This window comes from Filicampus tigris, chromosome 2 (assembly GCF_054856515.1).
Source record: "Filicampus tigris isolate MCC_2025a chromosome 2, RoL_Ftig_1.0, whole genome shotgun sequence".
Classification (NCBI taxonomy): domain Eukaryota; kingdom Metazoa; phylum Chordata; class Actinopteri; order Syngnathiformes; family Syngnathidae; genus Filicampus; species Filicampus tigris.
Window position 1 is genome coordinate 21638880 of NC_141218.1, and position 27215 is coordinate 21666094.

Sequence of the window (27215 nt, forward strand, 5' to 3'; positions counted from 1 at the left end):
TTTGGTCAAAATTTTGTCTTAATATTTTTTACATGTTTAAACCTGTTCTTGTTTTGTAGCAAAAAATAATCGTTTGAATAATCGTGATTTCAATTATTACCAATATAATCGTGATTAATATTTTTTTCATAATTGAGCAGCCCTAGTTCCTAATATTTTGAACAGCTCACAATAAAAAAAAAAGTTTTAGTCCACAACCCATTGATGCAAAAGGCCTCATTTTTTAAAGAAATAAATCAAGTGTTGGGTCCTATATTTTGGAATATAGAATGAGGGAGATACGTATGCATCTCCCTCATTCTATATTCTTCCATGCCTCAAAAGTGTGTGTGTGGGGGGGGGGGGACAAAGACGTGAAAACTGCTCTTGGGCTATTAGACTATGGGAAGGGAAGAGTGCAATGGAGAGACAGAACTATATTTTAGGACAAAATAAAACAAAGAGATAAGAAAGACAGGAGGACAAAGAGGCGGTGGCCAGACTTCCGAATAAAGCACACGACATGAGACGGCGTGAAAGGGGACGAGGTGATATTGAACCAAGCTGATTTTTCCAACCCCGTAAATCCCATCTGCTTTAAGATGGCACCGACAGATGGACAAGGCCGGAGGTGTGAGTTAAGGCTGGGGGGGGAGCAGAGTGAAGGAGGTAGACGGACTGTGGTGTAATGTCCTAACCTTGAAGAAGCCGATGATGCCCACTCCATATTCCACACAGTACTTATCCAGCAGCTCTCGATTCCACGCGTCCAGGTTAACGTACTTGAGAATATTCTCGTAAATCACCAGTGTGAAACGTCCTCTCTCCTTGTCCGTCAATGTTGGCATGTCCCCTTTCCCGGGCGATATCTCAGTCCGGTACTGGAACCGGCCAGACTCCAAAATGGCCACAATCTCCTGACCCAGTTGAGAATACTGACTTTCCACAAAGACCAGAACTACGGGATCTGTCCTGGCCCCGGCAGGATCCACCCCGGGGCCTCCTGAGACGCTACGCAGCGGTAAAAGCCGAGACGGCGTGACCCTTAGGTCGTCCGAGTCGGCCGATGCTCCCTCTGCCCCTGACACGCCCACCGCCGATGGCTCTAGCTCCCGCTTGACGCCATAGAGGAAGTAGGCCGAGATGAAGACGCTGACAGTGCAGAAGAGAAACAGGAGGAGGAGGGACGTCTGCAGAGGGAGGAGACGGACCAGCCGACGGAGGCGAGTCACGCATCCCAGCATCGTCTCTCGCCACACCGCTCCCCCCACAGGAGGGTTGAAAACGGCCAGCTGTGACTGTTCACGAACGAAAAATCAGTCTTTTTTGGAACAAACCACAAAAGGTGTTGAGGTGGCAGCTGCAGCAGCTACTGGAGAAAGAAATGAGATGGTTTCACGTTGACTGTCCCTCATATTGCAATGCTGCTTATGTCACCATGGCAGACAAGTGGAGGGCCTTGGATCGCAGGTACACACTTCTGCCTCTGAGGGAAAGCTGACAGGACGAGTCAGTGGCGGGTAAAAATGAAGGAAGACCCCATCACCTGCCCATCATGTGAGCTTCCCAACCTTGTCTTGGGCAGGTTTTGATTAATATTCTTGATTGGAGAACGGTCTCATGAGACAAATGTCAGCCTGGCAGCAGAATATCTGCAAAACAAGACAGAAAAAAGCATTTAACTATTAGTACAGCCCATGAAAATAATGATTTGGCATGTTTTTTTGGTGTGGGTTTAAAGCTTTGTGGGAGACGTTTACACAGCATGTGAGCGCACACCAAAGGTTCATTCCACAGCACTCTTGTGCTCACCTACACAAAAGTAAAGAGGTGCCAATTCCCCCTACGCAAACACCCAGTCCGTGCACGCAAAAGTAAACTCCCACTAAAGTGCAGGCTTCACATAATTAATATGCAGAGTATGAGTGGCAACAAAGACTGGAGTGCAGCAAATCCCGGTTCAAGCTCTACATTACAAAAAAAAATATTTCTATTTAGAGGTCTGTCGGAGAAATGAGACTGGGCATCATTACTTTTCCATGTAATGCAGTGGGCAATCACACCGAACAAACAAACAAACCACAAGGTCATGATAAGAACAAAACCAACAATATTAACAGGCACCGACAACCACAGAATTGATTTGATAATACCATTTTTGTTTGATGGGAGCTTAATTAAAAATTGGTTCACGTTAAAAGCATGACAGCAGACACACAACACTAGCACAACACTCACAATGGGGCCCCATCAGCTACAATCAATGCATCGATTTTGCACAGACTGAGTGGAGCAAAACACCACAAAGATTATAACAGAATCCTATAAAGATAACTATACGTTTATACAGTCTATTGGGTGTGTGAAATGGAGCCAGCAGAATTTCCATTTAAAGTGATCAAGGTCAACAGACATGCTCGTTCCTCCCTCAAGCCTTGCAGCCAAGATCAACATCACGTCTGCATCTCCGTGCGAGTGCAATCATACTTCCCCACGCCAGGTTGGGCCCAGGTTTCTCCACAGTAACATAAACAAAAGGAGTTTTTAGAGAAAGTAAAAGCAAGTAAAATAAATATGCTGTATGCACTTCCAGTTTGAATTAGTCTAAATTAATTCGACTGGAGGTCTCAATCGCAGAGAGACTCTCAAAGTTAAGCAATCTTCTTTCAGCCAGTCAAATGAATCTAAATTGTGTCCGTCATTCTCTCCTGATCTTTCATTATTGATTATCCATGCATAACTCTAGAACAAATGATTTTCTTCACCAGAATGTAAAGGTAACCTCATCTAATTGATTGTTTGAACATTTGACAGAGAACCATGAAAGCAGAGCTTTTGCATTGACAAAGATTTTTCCTAGACGAGGTTGAATACCTGAACAGAAGGTTTGGCTTTATTTTCTTTTTTAAATAAACAAAACAACTTCTTTGATGTTTTCGCATCACCGGGTAATACATTCCCAGAATCCTTTTCAAAGTTAAAATATTTATGGGCAAGATGGTGCAAGCAACATTAAAAACTGAGTAGGTTTTGATGCAAAGCAAATTCCATCCAGGCAAAACTGCCCTTTACAGCTAATCAAACAGCTTTTCTCTGTTAGGAAATAAAAAAATGTGAATACATTGTTTAAGCTGTAGTAGTTTCACTGTGCACCATATGTGTGAGGACTTGTGGAACTGCTCAATCCGAGTGGCTACGTCATCATGCGTTTGTACTTATTTATTTATTTAGCGACCTGGGATTTCATCCAACACTAGAAACTTTGCAACAATGCACTTTATTCTGGTTGAGAAATACTTTAATGAGATCAAACGCGCATTAGCCCGCCAGCCTTTGATCCACGTCCAAGTGTCAAACTCATTTTTTTGCATTAATGTGAAAACATGGAATTGCAGAGAGAGGGCACGTTCAGCCATGCTGATGGTGTTGACACAGACTGACGGCAGACAGCATTGTGAAACAAAATACACAAAGTTGGAACACACAACACATCTTTACCAAGTCACACTGGTGACATCCGTCTAGCGGTATTGACCTTCAGACTATAAAGCTAACCGGAGAGAGTGGGGTAAAGGGAAAGCCATGTGAAGCAACCTGCTAAATCGTAGCAAAATTTAAAGGTGATGATCACACTGAAAGAACAGAAGAATGTCTAATGGATCTCAAATGCCTTGATTTACACCTCTGGTGAGGAAAATGCCAAACAATTGTATGTCTCACTCTAACAAAATAATAGACGCAACAATGCATGCGTAGAGGAAGAATGCATGAGAGCATAAATATTTTAAGTTTGCCGGCGGCCATATCCATAAGTTAAAGAGCTGCCAAAAAGGTGCGCAGAGACCAGAGTGTTTCAGGCTGTCAAAGTCAGTCACTGTCTTATGTCACGCACAAAGAGGCAGATGGAGGATCAGCAAGCCACCATTTTTGTTCTCAAAAAGACGCAAAGAGAGCTCATTCACAATATGAACCTGGTAACATAGACTAGTAGTCGCCATAAATAGAGGCACTAGACAGAGATCTACACAGAAAAGGGGGGGGGGGGTGACAAGAATCAGAATGGGTTGAGAAAACACATTGGTGCACCACATCAACTAAAATATATGCAGTCAAGGTTTTGAAGGGCGAGAGGGTCAGAAGGATGTGCTGGCAAAAAGAAGCAGGTGATGGCAGAGAGGACAGACAAATGACTTCACTCAGAGAAGGAGGCCGCTCAAACCTACTGTCTCCAACTCATGGGAAGTAGGCCAGAGCTACACAGCTAGATTCATGAGAAGTGATGAGGAACAGGGAGATGGAGTCTGCTTCTCAGCTGTAACAACTCTGAGAGGAAACAATGCTAGGTTTGGCCATATGTAGCCTCATGCAGTCTGTCCTCCCCTCTAGCCCGCTTCCTCGTCCTTCCTGACACTGTCGTTGCACTTCTGTTAATGTGTGAATAAGGCCAAGTATGGCAGGCCTTGTGAGGACAGTCAGTGCATTTATATCATGAAACCACAGTCAGGGTAGTTGGTCGACGGTATTTGACAAAATATCAAAGGATTCCTAAACGTCTAAGACCCAATCAATCAAAATTGCCCATTTGCTTTCTGCTCTGCCCCAGCAAACCCAATCCTTTTCACTGCCTTGCTGCTGACAGACAAATAAACGAATAACCCTGTTCGCTCATAACGTCTTGGCAACCACATATGGTGCATGGCAACGTTGGAGTTATGTCGCATTCAGAGGCATGGTGAATGGGGGGGGGGCTGGTGAATAGGACAGGCTAAATGCTAAATTTGGATTTTTGGAAAAAAATCCGATTTTTTTGTGTCAGCGTTCATATTACATTACGAATGCGACCTCGGTCTTGTCTGCGTCGTCAAAGTGGCCCGCATGCGCAGAAGAAGAGACAACGTCACACCCGACGACGTGTTTGCGGAAGTAAATGTGGTCCGGCGTGTTTATACGGTCAAGCGATTAGGTAGCAGGTAGAAATAAATACAGTATTTGGGGAAATTATGAGGCGAGGCTTTAATATCTCATTTCATGGAGACATCACTAACGATGACGTCACGTCTTAACTGTGCGTAAAAAAATGAATCTATCTGAGCCGTGGCTAAATTACTACGATCGCCATAAATGTCCACTTTATGCTTCATGTTTCAAGGTGGGTTAAATTAAAGTAAAATATAAAGTCAATAGTGTTACTCAAAACAACTTTGTAGATTTGATCCCCAGCTGCCAGCAGTTTCCCTCTGCCTGCACGGAGCACATTTTGGGCTCAGAATGACACGTCAATGTCGGATATATTTGACCTGGCCGTTCAGACCTCGAACGCATTGGAAAAGATCGGATACGTGTCCGATCTAGGACCACATACGAAAGCGACCCAGGTCGCATTTGAAAAAAATCGGAATTGAGCCGTTCAGACTGTCATAAAAAAAATCAGATACATGTCGCATATGGGCAAAAAAATTCAAACTGGGTCGCATTTGCCTGCGGTGTGAACCTAGCCTTAGTTCTGACATTGTGAGCGATTACTGGCGCTTACTCACCAGCGTGACAATTATAGGGCTGGGCAATGTGGCCTAAAATCCTTTCATTGTAATAGTAGCCTATATATTGGTGTAGAAATTGTAAAGGAGGTATTTCTAAATGGGTTATTTAAATATGGATTGAAATATTTACAATTAAGTAGACAAAAAAATAGATGTATTCAAATGTAAATCTGCATGCATTTTTTTATTAAATGAAATAATTCAGCAAATAAAATAGTAGTCCCTTTGCAACGCTAAATTGATTTACAAAAATTAAAAAATGAGGAAAAATGATTACAAATAACAGTATCAAATATACTAATATAGTTTATGCCTTATAGGCTCCTTGTCTTGCCTAACATATGCAGTAACGTACTGACTTATTTTCAGTTTTTGGATGTGTGCTTACTGTGTAGCAGTTCACTGTTGTATTGTTTTTTTACTGGCAATACACTTATTAATTTATCTGCTAATCTGCTGCCAGAGCTGTGTTAAAAGTGTACTGTAAACTTATTCTGGCACTTTTCACAAATCTACATTTCTAATTAGCTAAGCAGTTAGCAAGCTTCTCCATCCTCTCCTGTTCTCTCTCAGTTACCGGTACTCCTCGTCCTCCTTTAGTGATAAGGATACTTGTCAGTAGTGGGGCTCACACGCCGCCATAGAGGCGAGGATTAGTTACGAAGAGAGGATCCGCGCCGCAGAAGGACAGTGATTAACCACGCCAGCTCGCAAGCCGCAGCTGGTAGCATACCCCCAGTGCGCGAACAGCCGTGAAAGCAGGGAGGATGTGTGAATGTTGGACGTGGACTAGGGTTATGTGATACGATTGCGATATTACTATGGGTTCAGTGAAAACTAACCTTTGTTTTTAGTTAAGAAAAAAATAAATATCAGTCCAAAGGGATGTGGAAAATGTAGTTTTTTTGTTTTTTTTATTAAAACTTAATGCCATCAACATTAAAGTCAGAAATAATTTAACAAATAAATTCACACTGTACTGCAATTATGTTTGAATGATTTTTTTTTTTTTGCAACAGAAATATTTGTTGTGTTTGCATGCGTGCAAGTGTTAACTGCATCAACATCTGTGTTTTTTTGTACCAATTTGTCCATGTGGGACTCTAGTAAGGAGAAGTGGTTCAGAAAATGGATGGTGTTGAGTGGCTTTAAAAAAAAATACTACTAACAATAATTTTAAAAAATGAACTACTTTCCCCCGCACATGACAACGGTTGTGTATGCAACATGAATTGATGCATTCCATGGCAATGTAATGTGTGGACTTCCAGCGATATGAACTATGCCAGCCTGGATCACGTTGTGAGGCTCCCCATACAATATGTTGCAATGTAGGACTTGACAAAAAGATTGTGGCAGTCAAGGAAGACACGTGTTGCTACAGAGATAGGTTGGGGGTGATAATCATGAGGAAAGTGTGGATATATCGAAAGGCGAGGATAACTCCCATTAAATTGAATGGACCGGCGAGGCGCAGGCTGCTCGTGCATTTTAACAACAAGCGCCAACACCAAACTTAAAAGGGGGAAGGTTGATGGTTGGACTGTGCTTTACGCAACACAAGCAAGGCATGGTCACGTGACTGATAGCATCAGGCACAGTCCAAATCAGTGCAGGAGGCCAAATTTATATTTCCCATGTATATTGTATGCATACACACAATCCTAGAGACTAAATCACACAAATAACCACTGGATGACCTATGGTCTGAAAGCTAATTCATTTGAAGGATTTCCTGAATAGGTGGCACGGTGGTCGACTGGTTAGCACGTCCGCCTCACAGTTCGGAGGTCGTAGGTTCGAGCCAGGCTCCGGCCTCCCTGTGTGGAGTTTGCATGTTCTCCCCGTGCCTGTGTGGGTTTTCTCCGGGTGCTCCGGTTTCCTCCCACATTCCAAAAACATGCATGGTAAATTGATTGGACTCTCTAAATTGCCCCTAGGTGTGATTGTGAGTGCGGATGTTTGTCTCTGTGTGCCCTGCGATTGGCTGGCAACCAATTCAGGGTGTCCCCCGCCTACTGCCTGAAGACAGCTGGGATAGGCTCCAGCATGCCCGCGACCCTTGTGAGGAGAAGCGGTATCAATAATGGATGAATGGATTTCCTGAATAGATGATGGACAAACATGGGGACAAAAACAAGTTCAGTCGCATGGAAAGTGTGCATGGGTCAAGGTTACATAGGTAAGAATCGTTTAAACCACAATCTGTAATCCAGTTAATCTTGACACTGTAAACAGTAACAAATGTGTGTATGCGCGAGGTGTGTAATTACACTAGTTCCTCTGAAAGGATTAACATGCAGAGAGTTAGAGGAAAATGTAAAATGATGTGGGTCATAGTCTAGCTGCAGGACCATCAATATTATCATCACCAATATTAAAAGTAAAAGCAATAATTGTGCATTGGTATTCTGCCTCCGACTCTTTCTTTGAAGAGAGGCAAACATGCTCCTGATTTTTTTTAAAGGTTACTTTCAGAAGCCTCATTTGCTTTTTTGATTCAAGTCAGCCCTGTCATTTATCAATATCAAATCAATTTGAAAAGTGTACTCCATTTTGTGCATTCATCGAGACTGCTGATTAAACGCTTAGGGCTGCGAAATAGTGTGGAACACTGTGCCAAATTCCCACTCTAGCTCCCTACACCGGCTAGACAATCTGCATGCACAAGTCAGTGCCTTAAATTGATGCAAATATATTTGTATATACTTCTTTTGCAGCAATTCATTTCATGTCATAGGAGGAATTAACTTACTAAACTGCGCACACTTTCAGATCACTTTATAGATATCTTTGCTACTCATCATAACCATTTTCTTTGAGTGATTATGGAAAAACTAGGAAAGACAAGAAAATGTTTTCTGCAGAGAAGGAGCACAGTCTATATGAATATTAGATTTAATCCTGTCAGATCCCATCAATCCAAAAGTCATCCAAAACAAAAGACCTTATGAGGCAATGCTATCATGACGCATGCAGAATTTCACTTTGTGGTGTTAATTAGTGGCAAGATAATACCAAAACAACCAATCTCACAATCATTCATGCTACTTTAGATGGACAGGCTCGTACAGAAGCTATATGGTTGGGAGGATCTGGGAAGCGCATGATAGTGTAAAATGGATTACCTCACACTGGGAAAAGCTGAGTGGATGAGCTTTGGGGTGATGGGAACACTGCGGAGAGGTAGAGATAGCGCGGTAGGGGTCATTATGGAATGGTGGAGCTGAAAGGTGAAATGAAGACATTTCTCAACGGTATTACTCCCCTGGGTGTGGGAGTAGAGCGGTGAGAGGAAGACAAACACCTTCATCAATAGCCTTGATCACCTCCGCGCAATAAATAAAACATATCACACATACATTGCACCCTTCCCCCATTAGTTCGCTACCATAGTCTATTTATAGACATGATGTGTCCCATTTACAGGCATGGGGAGACTAGATCTATACAGTAAAAAATTAGCAAGAGTTTGGAATATAGAGGACATTTGTATATGGTGGCGGCATTAAGAGAAGTAATAGGAGTCAAGGGCTGCTTAAGAGCAGAAATGAACAGCCAAGTCATTATCTAATACAGATGGCAACAGATCCCAATTGCCAACTGTCATGTCAAAATTATCTGCAATCTCATCTGTGTGATTACACAGAGGACAAATTAATCAGGCACAAAACAGGAGAACAGACTGAAGGCAAAGGAGAAATAATTGACCCCACTTTGGATGCAGTGCGGTTTGATTTAATCGTTTGAGTGGCACTGCAGACAGACCACTGGAGAGGGGGGCTCTGTACGACAAACCGTAGCAAAACATTTTTCTGTCCTCGCCGACTGAACGTTTGAAGTCATGCATATGGACGGTCTTGCATTAAGAATGCCACAATATCAGCAATATCGTGATATTGCATTATTAAAATTGCCACGACATATCGTCGTCATCGTGTCACGATGTTAATAGCAGCAAATCTGTTTAAAAGCCCAAGTTGTTTTCCATTTGCGCAATCCCCGCAACCTCTGGTGGTTTGTTTATTAGTGCAGTTTAATTTGATGCGACCTATGTTTAAGAACCACGCTTATCGCCAATAGGAGCGCATGACTGGCCAAGCCTATTTTTGTGAATGTTGTTATTATGTACAAAAACAGACTATTGTGATGTTCTTTTTAAAATGAGCTTTTCTTTGACAGTATCGTGAGCTTTTTATATATCACCAACCTCCCCAAAATATCGTGATAATTATCCTAGTGTGAGGTTCATATCGTAATATTATCGTAGCGTGACATTTGGATATCAGGACATCCTCATCTTGCATGGCTCAATTTACGCCATGACATGTTTACATGTGGAAATTAAAGGGAGGGCCACAAGCAAAGAATTTGCTCAACCACCCGCTTCCATCAAAAAACAAAATTGGATTGCACAATATTGGATTTTCTGAAGGGAGAAATAGGCTTGTAGTGCGTCGGACAACCACCGCGCAGAGAGGTGGCTGCAGGAGGAGGAAGTGGTGGGTAATTTATCATTTTTGTCAGTTGTGGTACAAAAGGTGGGGGGGGGGGCCACAAGGGGGCTTTCATATAAATTGTGTGTAGGTGGAATCAGCGTGGCGTTTGTTGGCAAAAAGCAGGCGGCAGTGAGGGAGTTAGATCGATGCTTGTGGGAGTGACTGTTTGTTCCCATTGTTTATCCACTGTCAACTCATGATGCTGGCGAAGGACGAAGAGCGAGCATGGTGACCGGCACAATGTCTCCACTGGGGCCCAGGTTTTTAACGGTCCTCACCATGTGGACAATAGACATCACTCAGAGGTGAAAGTCATACAAGCGGGTAGACAAGGCAAGTCGTGTGCGAGCGACTGGGGTAGCTGGGTGAAAGGAGCGAGTCGAGATAACAGTACTTGTCAGTGTGGTATCGCCCTGCAGGGTCTTACCAATCCAATCAAAAGTCAATTCAGTTAAGAAACACTCTCCCAAAGCCCCACAGAACCATTTTATCACGACTAACACCTGCAGCACAACAGCAAAACAGATTTGCTGAGCTTACATGAAACAGTGATGCTATCAAGAACCAAGATCTCATGATGGCTGCAGATAAATGAAAGCTAAACTAATAATTGAGTCCCGAGGCATGCTGGAGCACAACTACGACTTGCACATAAGTGACTAATTTACTCAATCAAAATGGAACAGACTAAGGTGGAAATGTAGTGAAGGATTTTGGACTATATTAGCAATAAGTACCATACCTCATCACAAAATGATGATGAGATAGGTTTCAGGGGCTGCCCAGGAGATTTCAAGTATGATTCCTTAGTGGGGAAACATGCCTCGCTTATCCACCCTCCCCTTCGTGTTCAGATAAGAAATGGCCCACTCTGATCTGACTGATTTGCACAGCAGAAAAGCATTCCCATGAGAATATCACGTTGCGGTGGAAAAGCTGACACAGGAGATGAGATTCTGTTGTGCTGCCCATATTTCTGCATCTGAGATCAAACGGATAGGATTTTTCCTCCTGCTTTAAAATGTGCTCAGAATTGCCAGCCTGTTTTCAAAGCAATCAAGGTGAGGGAGAAAAATGGATTGAAGCAGGGTTTATGTAAACAATGTACACTTGACGTGTGTCCACTTTGCTGTGGTTGTAGAAACTACACGGGGACGTACACAAAGAACGCACATACCATAAACGACCTATATTTACACTTGTCACAGAAAATCTCAACTATGGATAAGCATTTGACTAAATGCTAATGGACTATGGTAAAAAGTCATATTCTCTTAATTGACTTTTTTTTTTAATGTAATGAGACAGGAGAATCTCTCTCTCTGAGCAATGTGAACTCTTGTGTCCACTGTTGTACTGAGCCATTTAGCTTGGAGGATTAGTGCCATGATTACAGGCCATGCTTGCTATGTTATTCTTTTGCAGTCCACAGAGCAGTTGCTACTGAATCAAATGAACTCTATATTGCCTCCGCTTCTTTAAGACATTATCAACTCCACATAAACAAATTAAAGATCAATCCATTGCTTTTACAGTTCAATCTTAGTCTGAACATTGTTTACCACAAGATTACTATGTTTGGATAAAACAATAATGTACGGTATTAACTTGTTTGCATTTGCAAGGTTAATATGAATGCAACACAGTGTGTAATTTAATCATTTCATTCCAAATTCAGAGTCCAGTATCAGTGCAAATTTATGCGGCAGCCAATTATAAAACCAAAAAAAAAAAAAAAAACATTCGGCTGTTGGTTCTGAGATCAATATATCATCACAGTCACATATAGCCCTTAAGGCATTTTGAATTTGAAACCAAGAAGTTTCATTGTTCTTATTTTGAATAGGCGAAACTGAACGTAAAATTGTATAAACAGTTTCCAGTGAATGAGAACTGGGTCTCACACTGGCAAGAAGTACTTGTGTGGCCCACTAGTTGAAATACAGCATTCTGATCAATATTGCGTTTAAGGAATATAAGTTATGCAGCAAAATGCACCCACTGTTAGCCGTCTCAGGGGGCGGCCATTTTGTCACTTCTGTTGACTGAAGATGACATCGAAGTTGGTCAGGGCTCAGATAACGACCGATCATGGCTCAGCTTCAGTAAACAGGTGAGCCTTGATTGGTCGTTATCTGAGCCCTGACCAACTTTAATGTCATATTCAGTCTGTTAAATTAAATTTGTACATTTCAAAAGTAGTAGAGGCCACAGTATTCCGTATCAGTCAGTACTCCAAAGAGTAAATAATCGTACTGTTAACGGTCTGAAAAAAAATGATATCATACATCCCTAGTTAGGATGTTTCCATAATAGCCAGAAGGTGATGTGAAAATGATGGTCAAATGATAGAGAAGGGCATCCTCAAAAAGGTCTCTCAAAGAAATGTCAAGACCACTATGAGGCCTCTGGCACATTCTAAAGGTGCAGGGTTAGATGAGTACAACTACTGTTTTTATGTGGTCAAAAGAAAGAAAGAAAAAGAAACTATATGGGTGACTCACCAGGCAGTGTGGCAAAAAGAATTGTGCTGGTGAAAATTGACATGACATCTTTAGCATGTACCAGGAGGCATGTGGGGGAAATCAGAATCCAAAGTAGGCTCTAAAGAGCAATGAAGTCTTTTGGCCATCACACAAAATGCTATGCTTGGTACAAGCTGAACATTATCCAAAGCCATGAAGTCCCACCATAAAGCCTCAGGGTTTCACAGAGCCTGTAGAAAAAGTCTGCTGCAGGCTAATGTAAAACTATCTCAGGAGATTTTTTTTTAATGTAAAACACAGTACGTTTTATCCTGAAAACACAAAAACACGGACTCTAATACAACCTCCGTTCCTTCCAAAGAAGGCCAGGGACAATCAGAGCTACAGTATTTGATAGGCAGGAGATGAACTGAAGAAAGTTGTAGCCTGTTAATAAACATTCACACATACTACAGCTCTGGATGAAATAGAGACTACTGTACTGCAAAATCAGTTTTCTTACTGTTGTACTTATACTGTAAGTGTATGTTATGAGTTTATGAGTGATTCAAATATTGTAATTTTGAGATAAAGATGTTCAAAATATCCCAAAATGTTTAGCAGGGTGTGTTTGGTCTCTTAATTATTTTCCAGAGCATTAAAATTAACAGCACAAAAAAAAAAAAAACTGTGGAAAATCAAATTCGAACAAACCCAATATATCATTGTATGCTGTTAACGGGAGAACTGTATGAAAGTTTCCTCTTACGACTGTGACCAATATCAATACACTGTTACATATTTCTACAAATGCAAGAATAAAAATGACAAAAAAATTGAAGCCCTGGATGGATACAATGGTCTATAATAAAACATGAGTCACAGACTTGAAATTCAGTCGGCTTAGTCAAAGCCCCAATTGCATAATTACTGGTAATTGAATAAATATGTGTTTGCTAAATTTTGTCCATATGGTGTATTTTATACTTCACTGGTCTCATTTGCAGAGGTTCGTTACCTTCATTAAGATTTTGTCTACCATCACATTTTGTGGCAGCTGATATTTAATTTCATGTTCAGAATATATCATGCGAGTCATCATCTGAGCCTCCTATTTATCAGTGCTGAAAAAGCTAATTATATCCTGACCGCAATGTCTTTTAGGTAATGTACCTGCCGGGTCTTTTATTGGCCATCTCACAGGTTGCCCAAAATAACTCAGCTCTGGACCCACTGTGCCTTATTTCTGCCGTGAATCAAGATACAATTTGAGTCATTCGCTTCTAGAATGTGCACAGTTCTAGTGCTGAAGCAGACGTTGAGGCATGTGTGGCTGTCGCAGAGCTGACAGTTCTATCTGAGCTCTGTCTACCGTGTTAGCTCTTCCTATTTCCCCTCCCGTCCTCCACCTTAAAATACCATCTCCGCAACTGCAGTCTATCCCACCTCAACAGTGAAAAGACACCGATATATGGATGTTGGCGGGGGGGGGGGGATTAGGGTATGCCTGTGCAGCCTTGTATGGTGTGATCCAGTGGAGTTTGACACGTAAAATTGGAATCATGTGTTGATTTGGGGAAGAGAGAAGTTTACTCTTGAAATCAACATAAGTAACTTTGAAATGCAGTAACTAAAAATCTCAAATATTGTTGTGTATGCTGTACTCAAATCTGAATCAGACAATCATAAATGGATTAAAAAATATACAACATATTTATTAAATTAATAGTATATTAAAATATACTGTGCATATTGTAATTAATGAACATAAATACATCTGTCAGTAGACTGTGTCTGTATTTTCTTTCATGGCTCACTTTAATTCTGGTGTCTTAAAATGTGTATTAACATGTTTGTATGTTGCCCGTGACTTGGGGAAATTTTATTTTAAGCCCTTCTGGCAAATGAAGGGCTCCTGGATATTGGAAAAACATGCGATATGCGTGTTTAATATTGCCATATTAACATTGAGATATTTAATGTTCCTATGACAAATGACCAAATGACATTTTTATTATCTAATGACAGAAATGCGTCATCATGCAGCAAAATATGCAGGCCAATTGTATTCTTATCTAAATACAGTAACTTACATTATTTATATTGTTATATTGTTTGTTGTATTGTTTGTTATATTGTTTGCGATGCGCATATTGCACATTCCATTATTGCGATGGCGATACTTTAGCGATATATTGTAAAGGCTATTAGTCTAGGGGTGCAAATTTGAGGCAAGGCAAGGCATCTTAATTTGTATAGCACATTTCATGAACAAGGCAACTCAATGTGCTCCACATGAGCAAAGGCAACAGTTACAAGCATTTACAAACACAACAGTTAGCATTCAAAAGCAAAGCAGAGAAACAAAAGTATCTAACAAAATTACAAAATTTAAACATTAGCAGAATACCTTAAAAACATTTACAACTAAAGTAAAGAAAAAAAGTGGGTTTCTAAAATATACAAAAGAAAAAAATTATTTAAAGGAATTTAATCCAAGGTATGAGAAAAAAGCAAAGTTTTTAACCTGGATTTAAAAACAATTACACTCGGGGCTGACTTCACTTCTGTTGGCATCTTATTCCATTTGTGTGCGTTGCTGGGGACAAAATGGCAGAAGGGGCACGGGCGTCTTAAAGTCAAAACATCGTAGGTCGAGTACGTCGTAACGCGAGGACTTCCTGTATGTTAAGTTTGGTAGTATTGAGAGCTCATATGGCTGTATCTGGACTGAAGACACACACTGAGAGCTGAAAGGGGCTTGTCGTGGTTCTGCCATTTCCCGGGTGACAGGTTCAGGTCTTAAAGTCTCGCAAGTTTCGGTGTCAATACTTTAAAATTACAGGAGGTAGTGCGCATGCGGGTACAATAAATATATTGTAAGTACAGTGATACAACGATTATGATTTCACCTTAAAGTAGATGTAGATTGAACGTTTTAAATAGTGTAAAATGGGACATATAGTAAGTATCCAAATCAAAATTAGACAAAAAGTCCTGCAGTGTAAATCTAGCATAAGTGACAACACCAGCTGATTCAAGCTGGATCAACAGTGCTTTTAAATGTTTAAACAAACATGTGTGCCCCGTTGGCTCCACGCCCTTGATTCAAAGAATGGCTGTGTGTATGCATTTCAGGGGTAGGTTACAAGTCCAAACATGATCCAAACAGTGTTAGCCGTGTAAAATCTGAAATCAGTCTTCCGCCACTCATCCACAACAGGCCGACAGCTGCCGACTTTGGTTGTGCGATGCGCCGTCACCATAAACCCTTTCTAACATTTCTCATTTGATAGGGCTCTACAGACAATTGCTGAGCACACAAACATTTTACAGCGCTCTCACAACAGACAATCAATTGGATCGAACACACATGCACTCTTTCACGCACACCCAGAGCGCCGGCTTGCTGCTCCCCTTGGTAGTGACAGGTGTGGTCGCGGAAGCGGGGGTAGGAAGTAGTAAGATGATCCAGCCATAAACACCCACTCCTTCTACACCCATAGCAAGATATCCCCATTCCCAGTACTAACAATCTCCTGAAGGGAAGCATCCAATCAGTCCCACAGATCAATACACCGTAGCCTTGGGATATACTGCAAGGCTCTAAAGTCAACTAGAAGCACTTACAGATAGGAAAGTCTGTATTGATTGCAAAGGGTTAATTAGATCTGGTGAGCAAGCTATGAATTTTAGCTGACTGAAAACGTGCAACTTGATCAAAATTGGCAGCCCAAGCCCAAGTCAACTGCTACTGCTCCAACCGGTCTGGAGTAGCAGATGTAGCACAGCTCCTCAGTGGCATGAGAGCACCAGGTGACATAGTGAATCAGCACTAACAGAAGTAGATGGCCAGAAAGAAAAGCAAACTGGTAAATATTTGATCCCTCCATTGAGTAAAATACTACGGAGTAGTATGATAAGGCTAAGGATGCCATGACATTTTTGCTCCACAATCAATTATTAAGCATCGCCTTTTCGACCTGTTTAATTATACATCAATGTTAGGAATAACAAGGCTAAGCATGTCAATGTGATCCCACTCACAAAGACCATGATGATGAAACCGGAAGGGGGGGTGGGGTTGGGGGGGGGGGGGGTAGAGATTCCACCTTTAGGTGAAGGTTGGATGATGTCGACGGAAGCAGAAAAGGCCTGTGGGCTGTTTGCTCCCGCTGTTGAGCCGTCATTTGTTTGTCCACTTCGCCCACCGTGTGATCAGAGATCAAAGAGTTAACTGAAACCTTGGCCTATAGCCCTGTGCTTACATTATTCAACAGCTTGTTACAACAGCCCGCTGCCTGATCTCCTGCACTGCAAGACAGCAATGGAAACTCCAGGGAGGGAAGCATTGGGACGCTAGCCGGATTAAGAAAATGGGATGACGGGGAGAGCGGCTGAAGAGAAGAAAGATAATAGAATGAGGGGAGGACCTGAGGGATGTGACAGAAAAAAATGCTGAGATGTGGGGAAAAAAAAGCGGGAGCCTCAATGGGATGAAAAGACGTATTGAGCAAAGGGAGGGGATGAAAAAGTGGTGAAAGACAGAGCCAACACAGGTGGGTGAGATGCAGAGAAGAGGGTGGATGTCTGTCAAAGCTTGCCTGCTGACAAGGGAGACAAATCACTAAATATGGGCATTTGGGCATTTGGGCTTCTTCCCCCCCTCCACAGGCAATTCATTTTCATCTCAGATTACAGTGTTTGTAAACCAAATGGAGGAATAATTTTACAGTGTCGTAACAACTACAAAAATGGACAATAGTAAGCAATGGATTGATTGCATTGTACGTAAATGTGAGGCTTGATTCTAGAAAAAAAACACTACTTTTTTTTAAAATCATTCTGTCGTGTATAAATGTTTAATGAACCATTAATCATGTATAAAAATGATTACCTAATATGACACAAGCCATGTTGTTTAATTTAGTAGCAACTATGGATGTGACGGTAAAATCGTGGTTTGGTTCGATTCGGTGTCTTGAAACTTCGGTTCGGTATATTTCCGGTACAAAAAAAGATCTTTTTTTTTTTTTTTTAAATATCTTTATTTTGAAAAGATGACAAGTAAACGTAAATTTTTCAGAAAAAAATCTGAACCATTCGGGTGATATTGTAAGAAATTACACTAGAATAAAAAATACTCTAACTATAAAGATATCTTAATTTTGTAAACTATTAAGACATTGAAATCTTTGAGCACGCAGCAGCAACAGTCTATAACACATCCAAGTATTCAAGTTAAAGACAAGTTGTCATTACAGTTCATGTATACACTTTTTGTGATGGAAAAAAAAATGCATGTTACAATTATTGCTAAATATATTAAAACACTTTTGTAATAAAAAATACAGTAACTTTAAAGTCTATGTAATTATATACACTTTTTAGGCGTTGAAATCTTTGAATGTTCAACAGTATATGGTAAATCTCGCTATTTCAGTTTGAAGTTTTGGGCTAAAAAGAGTGCTTTCTTCCTCGTCGAAGAAACATTCACAGTCTGATGATGCCGTTTTAAATGTGTTACTAGGTTAGACGTGCTACCTGCAATGTCACCACACAACTTTGGGACTTATCCCCGTACCTTTCCCCATCGGCGATTTTAAGAGGAAAGTCAAAATGTTCCAAAACAGGAGACCGCAGTGCACGGGGGGACCTTCGGGCTCTGGCTTGTTTGCGTATGCCATAATAATGCCATTTATCCATGTATTTATGATTTATCACGGCTTCTGGTGTTCCGGCTCCTCGTCTGTGCCCCCACTCTCCTACGCCTGCATCACTCAATAGCGTCCGTGTGAAAACTCGCCTACTCGGGCGTCAGACCGCGCTAATAATAAAAGCTGATCAGAAACGGTAAGCAAGTGGACCGAACCGTACCAAAACATATTAATACACCCACGTATACCGTTACACCACTAGTAGCCACATTAGTCTGACGGTGATCATAAAACCATCGTTAAGTAGATTACAGTATTATTAACCCCTAAATTCCATTACAATTCAGAGAGCGACAATTCGATTATGCATCTCAAATCAACGCATATTGCTTTGCAAATTCAACGTTGGTTGTTGTTTAGCAGCTGGGGAGCCTACACTTATAAAATTACCATGTCAAAATGGTTTACCTACAAAAAAAAAAACTGCCATAGAACAAAGAACAGAGACGAACAAGGAGAGTACGGATACATTGTTGTTGAATGCTACCTTACGAATGTGCTCATTACAAATAAAGCAAAATAAAAGGAACCACAACACACGCATGCTTCGAGAAACAACAAATATACAGCTATGTTGGTGTAGCTTGCATAACTGCATGAACCAATACAATTACTGTACATTTTTGGCCTTACTTGTCGCTGATGACTTGCACTGAATGGAATCAGCCAGGGATGCAGAGTCTGGACATTAGCTGCTGATAGAGAGCCGCAAGCACACTTCCAACTGATCATTAGACATGGTGGAGAATGGTATTGGCTGGGACTTATTGTTTTTTAACAGAGCTGGGCACTTGAACCTTTTTTGCGACCTGGGTACAATACAAATTGCATTTGTCGCAAATGTTTGGATCCATTTGATGAATTAAGGTACTGTAAGGTAAAGGCTATTAGTCTTATCAAACAGGTAACAGCAGTTTCATTGGCTTTGGGCACCGATAAAGTGGACACACAAAAACAACAACGCAGAAAAACATCCAATCGGACGAGCACTGAACTGACAGTGACCATGTTTTTAGAGCGTCCAGACTCACGCCGCTGCTCAGTGAGTGGGCTCCTTTGTTCATTAATTGATTGGCCTCCCCTGCTGGGCCTCAGTAACTAGGTTAACACGGATCCATGAGGAAAAAAAGGATTGGCTTCCACAGTGAGAGGCAAAGGATAGATAAAAAGATATACGATGCCAAGATGGCAATGGCAAGTGTTAATATAACTAATGGAGTGAGTACGAGGGAAACTTTATTGAGCTCGCCCTCATCTAATTAGAGCAAGAAGCTGATGAGATGGACAAAGACGACAGAGGAAAAGGTTGAATTTCATCATGAAGGGATGATGTCACTGTTGAATCAACTGAAGGGCAAGGCTGCAGAAAGGTGGAGTGATGGGTGCAAAGACTGAGGGACAAGAAACTTATTCGGCAGCTGTTTCTTATTGTTACACCGACATTTTTTTTATATTCTCATGTCCACAAAAAAGAGAGCTTTTGTAAAACTGTGGGAGCAATGGGGAGAAAGAAATATTTGATGTCACTTCTGATGTAATATTGGACGAAATTGAAAAAGGTACAAATTATAAAAACTGGAGGGATTTGATGTTTGTTGTACAGAATTTCTTTCATAATTACATTGCCAGGCGTTGAATGGTAGCACAGATGTGAATTAAGAACCACACCTATTTGGTTAGGATCTGGATGAACAGTACGGGCAGGATGCAGTAATTAATTTTTGCAATTTTACAGACTTTAAACATTCAAACATCTTGCCATCTACCTATTAATCGGTCGGACGATTTAAACAGTTGATATTAGCACTTAAAACTCATTCAATCCCAAAGACATGTCTTTTCACAGTCCAGCCATTCAATTTCAGGAACTTATTTATATTTTTTTCAAACATTAGGGTAAAAGAGGGTCGAAAAATGTGTGGTACTGAATGAGCTAAAATAGGCTGTTTTTTTTTTTTAAACACATTACAACATAAGCTAAATATAATGATATTTTTTCCCTCAGGTTAAATACTAAAGGGCAAAGTAATAGAAAACAGTAAAGGTTTCTGTCTGTTACTCATATCTTTAGTCTCAAAGTTGGTGCATTAAAGTTGGTGCATTAAATAAAAAGACAGCATGCCATGATTGATTGATTGAAATGTGTGATACTACAAAGACTTCATGAAAAAATTGAGATTTAAGAACACAGCGATGGACATTGTAGCGTTTCCGACTACCAAGCTAAAAAAATAATCATTTAAAACTAAAAAGTCCTCCCAACCGCATCCCAAAACCTCTTAAACCAGACACCATCAATATGAGAAAAGAGGCTTGTGGATGTCACTGGCAGTTGGCCAAAATCTGACACCCAAAAAAAAAAAAGACCTCAGGCAGTCTCGGAGTATGAGTCTGCAAAACATTTTTGCTAACGCAGCACTTCTATACCCAAGTAGGTTGTGACGGCTGGCTTAATGTAATATTTGATCCTTACACCTTGAAGCGATGCAGTCATATTGCATTACCAGCTCCACTGAGGCTCATAGCACTTGGCTGCCGAACAGTTGACCAAACCTCATGCAGAATGACTTCCTGGTCACTCGAGGACAGCTAACCTAGGATGAGGTAATTTTCATGTCACTAGCAGCAGGAGAGAAGGAGAAAGACAATTCAACCGGCGAGAACACGACAAAGAAACCCAAGTGCTTCAATGTGCATTGCTTTTGATTTCAGTACTAAATTACATGGAAAAGTACATCACCTCTGTCTGAAAGCTCCTCGGTTTTCCTTTAAGCCGTTATCACTAATTCAGCACTTCTGATTTTCCATTGGCAAGGTCTAAAGACTTGTCTTCCGTCTAATTGAGAGCCAGTGGCTTCACGCCCTAGTCAGTCAAAACTCCTTGCAGCTTCCCTCAAGGGAAAAATCAAACACAGCATTATTGTACCACAAAGCCATTTGATGTGTGCAATTCCCAATTACTTTCATCTCAGACTCTAATTTGGTCAGTAAAATATCAAGCAATATTGGTTCTTCGTGCTTCCAAGTTGCCTACACTTGAAAACAAGAGATTGAAAGGGTAGCATTTTTGAGAAAAGAATTTCAATGTGACACTATAAATCAATAAAATAACAGGAGTTGTACATATGTAATATTAATTTACAAATAGCACGGAAGGAAAAAACAAAACTTCACCGATCATTTAAATTTGCAAGCACAGTCAAGATCTGCAATATGCAGCTCCTAATTGCTTGCTGCATAATGCAGATGAATACTTGAAAGTTTTGGCCAGCCTTGAATTAAGCTGATGACATTCCAAAAACATACTTGATGTTTTGGAGAGTAACTTCAGGGACATGTTCACAGAGGCCCTAAAAGGTGTGTGCACTGTGCAGGGCTCCAAACTGCGACTAAATGGTCACATTTTGCCCATACAATTTGAGGCAGCGCAAGTACATTATTTACTTTAAACAAGTCATAAGTTGTATTTAAAATTGTTATTGTAGCTTCCATTGCCAAATATTTTGAATCAGGGACGTCCTGATCCGATCACGTGATTGGAAATCAGGGCTGCTCACGTGATTTTCAGCTGATCCGGTATTGGATGAAAAAGATTGGTTTTATTATTTTCTGAACATTTGAAGGTCACAAAGCTACAAAAAAAAATCCAAATGTGCAAATATCTTGCCAAATACAACAGTAGTAACTTAGTTTTATATGAGACAATATTTGCACTTTTGTAATTAGTGTGCCACGCACGCACGCACAGACACGACACATCTCTGCTGCGCATAACTCTCCTGCATGCAAAGACAGAGCGGTGGATTTGTCTTCATAGCTTGTTTGGAGGGACAGGAAAGCCAAAAGATTAACTCCTTAAATAAGTCTGCCTTGGCTGATACACTGTAAAGAAGCCTCCTGCTAAATGACAACGTCAAAGTGCTGAGAAAGCTTGAGAAGCGCGACGGACAGGCTAGCAATTGTGACACGGCCAAAGGACATAACTAGCAGTTTAACGAGTGTAAATTATTTGATGACAAGCAAGTTTGTTCCCCACTGGTTGCGTTCAACGAGGTCATAAATCAATAGTGCTGTTTGTAGATGAGAGAAGTCATGCATGTACCACGCAAGCGGCTTGGGACTTCATTTTAGCCTGCACAAGCCTTTAAATAGCGATGTAAATGTATTTGTTTACCATTAAATCTAATGTGTCAAACAGAGAAATCTCTCGTTCTATAAAAGACCAGGCCAACCCGTGGCTTGTTTCATTGGCTCCCGAAGCCCTTTTCAAAAAATCTGTTTAGCTGGACGGAGCGCATCGTCAACCCCATTCATTGTATGTGGTGAAGGGTGAGGAGCACTGAATGGTGCTAAAAGTTCCTTGCCATCGTCCTGGTTGTGTTTCGCTGCAAAATAATGAGTCGTGTGGCATTTAAGGGCTTCACTTCCGTGTTCATGTTAGGTGGCCTATCGGGTGCCTGTATTCGCAATACAGGCATCCGATTGGCTGCATATCCCACATGACAATGTGACGCCTAAAAAATACACTGATGAATGGCTGACTGGTGCAGGTGACATTTCTCCCGTGGGCTATGTAAACAAAAGCCAGCCGTGTACGCTCTGAGCTACATTACATTACTCTTCCAATTGAAAAAAATAGAACTAATGTGAATTTGAGCACATGTTGATGATGGACACTTTCAACACGTTTAGCGGCCCCGGGTAACTGGGCTACCCATGTTTGTTAGCTTGGCTTCGCAATCAATCTTCGGGCGAGACTGCTCACGTGTCACCGCGGCGTGACGTCATCTGCTGGGGGGCGGGTTCAGTTGTGGAGACCTCCGCTTCGCCCTACTTCCATCCCTTGACTCGGCCAACACATCAGAGACAACCCTCAACATTTAAGCATCTCAGGAAACACAGAAAATGTAACTAATAAGGTGATTATTTTGTTAACTGTGACTTGGATTTTAATACCCGTTTCGCCTTTTTTCAAAGTGTTCCTGTATTTCTAACTTGATAAGCAAAGTAAACCCTGTCAGTAGGTAGCATTACATTTCTAAATTAGTGGCCAGACCGTGTACCATGAACTTTCCAGCAATAGGGTGAGGCTTACTGCATGATATTAAAATAAATATCATACCGTGACATTAGTACCTGTGATAAAACGAAACCGTGAGCTTTTGATATCGTTTCAGCAGGTTTGTCTGATGAAAATGTAATTTCGGCCCACGATAGGATTGTTAGGGAAACATTTGGCCCGCAGCCAACCAAAGTTGCTGACTCCTGTTTTACACGAAGTGAGCAAGTGCAGTGAGTATGAGGGCTCGTTTGAATGCGGTGATGGAACGGATTACATTCGTCAATCATGGTACCAAATGCGTGCATAACATGCTTTGACACAATTGACTCGGAGGGGGAGAAAAAAAAGTTGAGTAGTGTTAGCCAACCGAATACGTAATGGAAAGCCATTCTTCCTGGGTATCATTAGAAGCTTTCAAGGCTTCAAATTTTCAGTGGAACTTGAGCTCCCTCTATTCTGACATCAACCAGGAATGACCTTCTCAAACACAGGTTGTTCACGTAAAGGTCAGGCGGAAAAGTAGACATAGTTGTTCCCCAAATTTATGAAGCATTCATATCAGCTTGCTTAGAACATTTCACAGGCTAAAAAGGTATACAATGAATAGGAGTTCATCAAAACATGAAAAAGACTGTTAGGGAGTGAGGGGACGCGACGGAGCAATTTATCAGAGCTGGGCATACCGCCTATATGACGGACCGGTCCGCCTATGACGGACGTCCATTTTGTAGGGGATAAACGATAGACGGGAAACTTGGTGTATAGTATAGTATAGTCGGAAGCCCATTTTTTTCGTGTATGTAATAGTCTATTTTTGCATAAACCATGAACAATAGCAACGAAAACAGTCAATTTGCTGTGTGCACCCAGAATTTTTCACCCCTAAAATTTCAAGATAGGGGCTACTGGGCTCTCAGTAAAATAAAAATATTATTTTTTTTTAAAAAAGACTAATTAAAAGAAACGCACAGTCCAAACCCCTGGTGTGTGTCATCTTTTTTTTTTTTTTTTTTTTTTTCAGCGTCACTTCCCCATGTTGAAGCAGAAAGAAGTTTAATTAGCCATACTTGTTCCCTTGATGGCTGCCATTTCCTCAGCCACTGGCTCTCTCTCTCTCTATATCTATATCTATATATATATACACACACACACACACACACACACACACACACACACACACACACGCACCCCCCCCCCCACACACACACACAGTATACACCACCGCAGCACTAATATCAGCACAGTTGTGTAGAGTGAAATGTCACTAGTGCTCTGCTGCTTCATCAAGACACACAAAAGTCGACTTGACAACAGACGGCGAGCATGCTGCTTTCGCAGGTTGTGGGGCAATACAATGAGGAGGTGTACTTAGCCAGCCAACCTGTTGCCATGGGACGCTGTTACAACTTGTCCTCGATAATACAGACAGGTTTATTGTGCAGAGGGAGGATATAAATGAGCTCAAAGGTCACTTGAAATTGAAAACAGCCTCCATTAGGTCTTGCATGACTTTTGACGTCGATAGAACGAGAACAAAGAGTATGGTCTACTTGTTGGACCAAAACAAGGCACTGCAATGACTGTAATTTTAGTAACTAGTTAGGGGGTCAAATTCTCTTGTCGGTGAATATAATACAACAAATGGCTGTCATCATTGGGAAAACAGGACGTTTCAATTGTGCTTGTAGTTACGCTTGCAGAACAGTGATGAATGTTTGCAGTCTTCTCACACACTCGTCATAGAGAGTGAGGCGCTTGCTCCGTGGTGTGATGTCACTGGTCGTTTTAGGGTGGTCACTTTCCTGAGAATCTTGGCCCCAGACTGACCAAACTCGACTTACTAAAAAAAGTTGAAAGCAGAATTATTAAGTTGTTAAATTAATAATTAATTTGTAGAAGTAAATTCAGATGGCCATGCAACTAAAAATCTGTTATTTCTCCCAGCCCTAAAACTAGTAGCTCTTCACTCTTCACTTTTACAAATGAAAGCTTTATGGTTGGAATCTCTTTGGTAATCTCCAAAACATCCTCATAAATGAAAGAGTAGAAGGGTCCGGTTTTTAATGGAAAATAAAATGAATGTTTATCAGCTTTTTTGAAGAACAAGAAGAAGAATTACAACACATTCCCCTCCACCGAATGCATTTCAAAGGGCGTCTATTATGTGTGGATTTTCACTATTCGCGCAGCAGCCTGGTCCCTTCCCCCCGCAAATAGTGGGGATCAACTCTAGTCTGAAACCAATCCCAAATTTTGTGAAGTATTATTATAAGATATTTGGTACACCATCTAATTTTGTAACCGAGCGGTAGCATCCTTCATCAAGGGGGGCCTCTGCATCATTGCTCTCAGCATGGAGGAGCTCCCCTTGGGTACACTTTCCTCATATGGTTTCTCTGTGCCCTGCTATGTCTCTTTTTTAGGTTATATATGAGTGAGTGAGTGAGTGAGTGAGTGAGTATCTGTCCTTTTGTATATTGTGAGGGGGAGGGAAGGCGCGAGCGGGTTTTTCCTTTATATGTTATAGTTTTATGTTTTTAGTGTACAGCACTTTGAGTTGCATTCTATGTGTGAAAAGTGCTGTATAAATAAAAATTGATTGATTGATTATTATTCAGTACCAGACATTTTCAGACCCTCTTTACACATTTGAAAAAAATCTGAAAAAAGAAAATAAATCAAATTCCTGAGATTGAATGGCTGGATTGTGAAAAGACATGAATATGTCTTTGGGATTGAATGAGTTAAAGTGGAATTATTTTACATTGAGTTTTCCCATTTCTGCAATTACACACAAAAATGTGCATATGGAGTTCAGTGAATTCAACATAAAAGTCAAAAATGCTAACAGTCTTTTAATCTATGCCAAGTTGCCACTGGAGACCAAAACTGAAGAAAGCCAAAAATGAGAAGCATTCTTACAGTTAGAGATGGAGCCAGTTGGAGGCATCTTATTGTTTCAATTTTTGTTTCCAGACACTACTTTGCATGCTTCAAGACCTCCCAGCGAGCAAGCGAACTATTCGTTTCCTTTGGGGGTGAGCCTTATCAGTTTCTGTTTTAGAAATGTTTTAACAACTTCGGAAGTATTTGAATGTGCAGCAACGTTCAAAAAAAGGCCAGTTCCCCACCATCCACAGGCCGTTTACTGAGCAGCATGATAATACTTTCTTTGCATAATAATAGGAATCAAGAGTGTCATATGTTTTAAATTATGCTTTCTGGCAGGTTAACCCGAACAGGTACATTGGCTGCATAGTATCTTGCCTTCAGAACATAAACAGTACAAACATGGCCAGCAGAATTTATAATTGAATGAGTTCTCCAGGATTAATTTTGAATAACTCTTTTTTTAATTTTTGGCATTGATACTTGATGATTGGCATTTTGAAGCTGTCAATTGCATCTGCAAGCAATTGTAGATTGAAGGAGCGCACTGCTTGTTTGAAACCGGCACTGTTGAGTCAGAGTCAAGTTTGTGGTCTGAAGATCGCTATGGGGAATTAAACTACGTCCACGCAAGCATTCCTTATAGCACAACTTCTCACTGGTATGAAAGCAGGAATTCGCTGATCTATCCGAATCCATTACAAAAAAAAAAAAGAAACAATGAAATACAACAACGGTCAGAACTTTTATTGTTCAGTGTGAACTATTTCACTGATAATTTTGCTGTACAGCAAAAGTCAAGCCATGCAGTGATGTTGAAAAGGGTGCGGGGGACATCTATAAAGTGGAAATCAACCCAAACATATTTTTTTCAATATATGTTCTATGCAGGCCCACTAGTTGAAACGCGGCATTCTTTTTAACATTGCTTTTTGCATTGTGGAATATCAGTTAAGCAGCAAAATGCACCCATTTTTAGCCATCTCAGGGGTCGGCCATTTTGTCACTTCTGTCGACTGAGAATGGCATCACAACTGCTCAGGGCTCAGGTAACGACCAATCAC

General features: G+C 41.0%; 1 protein-coding gene across 1 annotated transcript in view; it reads right to left on the bottom strand.

Annotated features, from left to right (window-relative positions):
- Window positions 1-27215, bottom strand: part of ndst1a (N-deacetylase/N-sulfotransferase (heparan glucosaminyl) 1a) — a 56157-nt gene that overhangs the window by 14987 nt on the left and 13955 nt on the right. Inside the window, exon 2 of the mRNA XM_086023629.1 lies at window positions 678-1631. Coding sequence (XP_085879755.1) covers window positions 678-1223 — 546 coding nt within the window. The 5' untranslated portion in view covers window positions 1224-1631. The remainder of the gene's footprint in view (window positions 1-677; window positions 1632-27215) is intronic.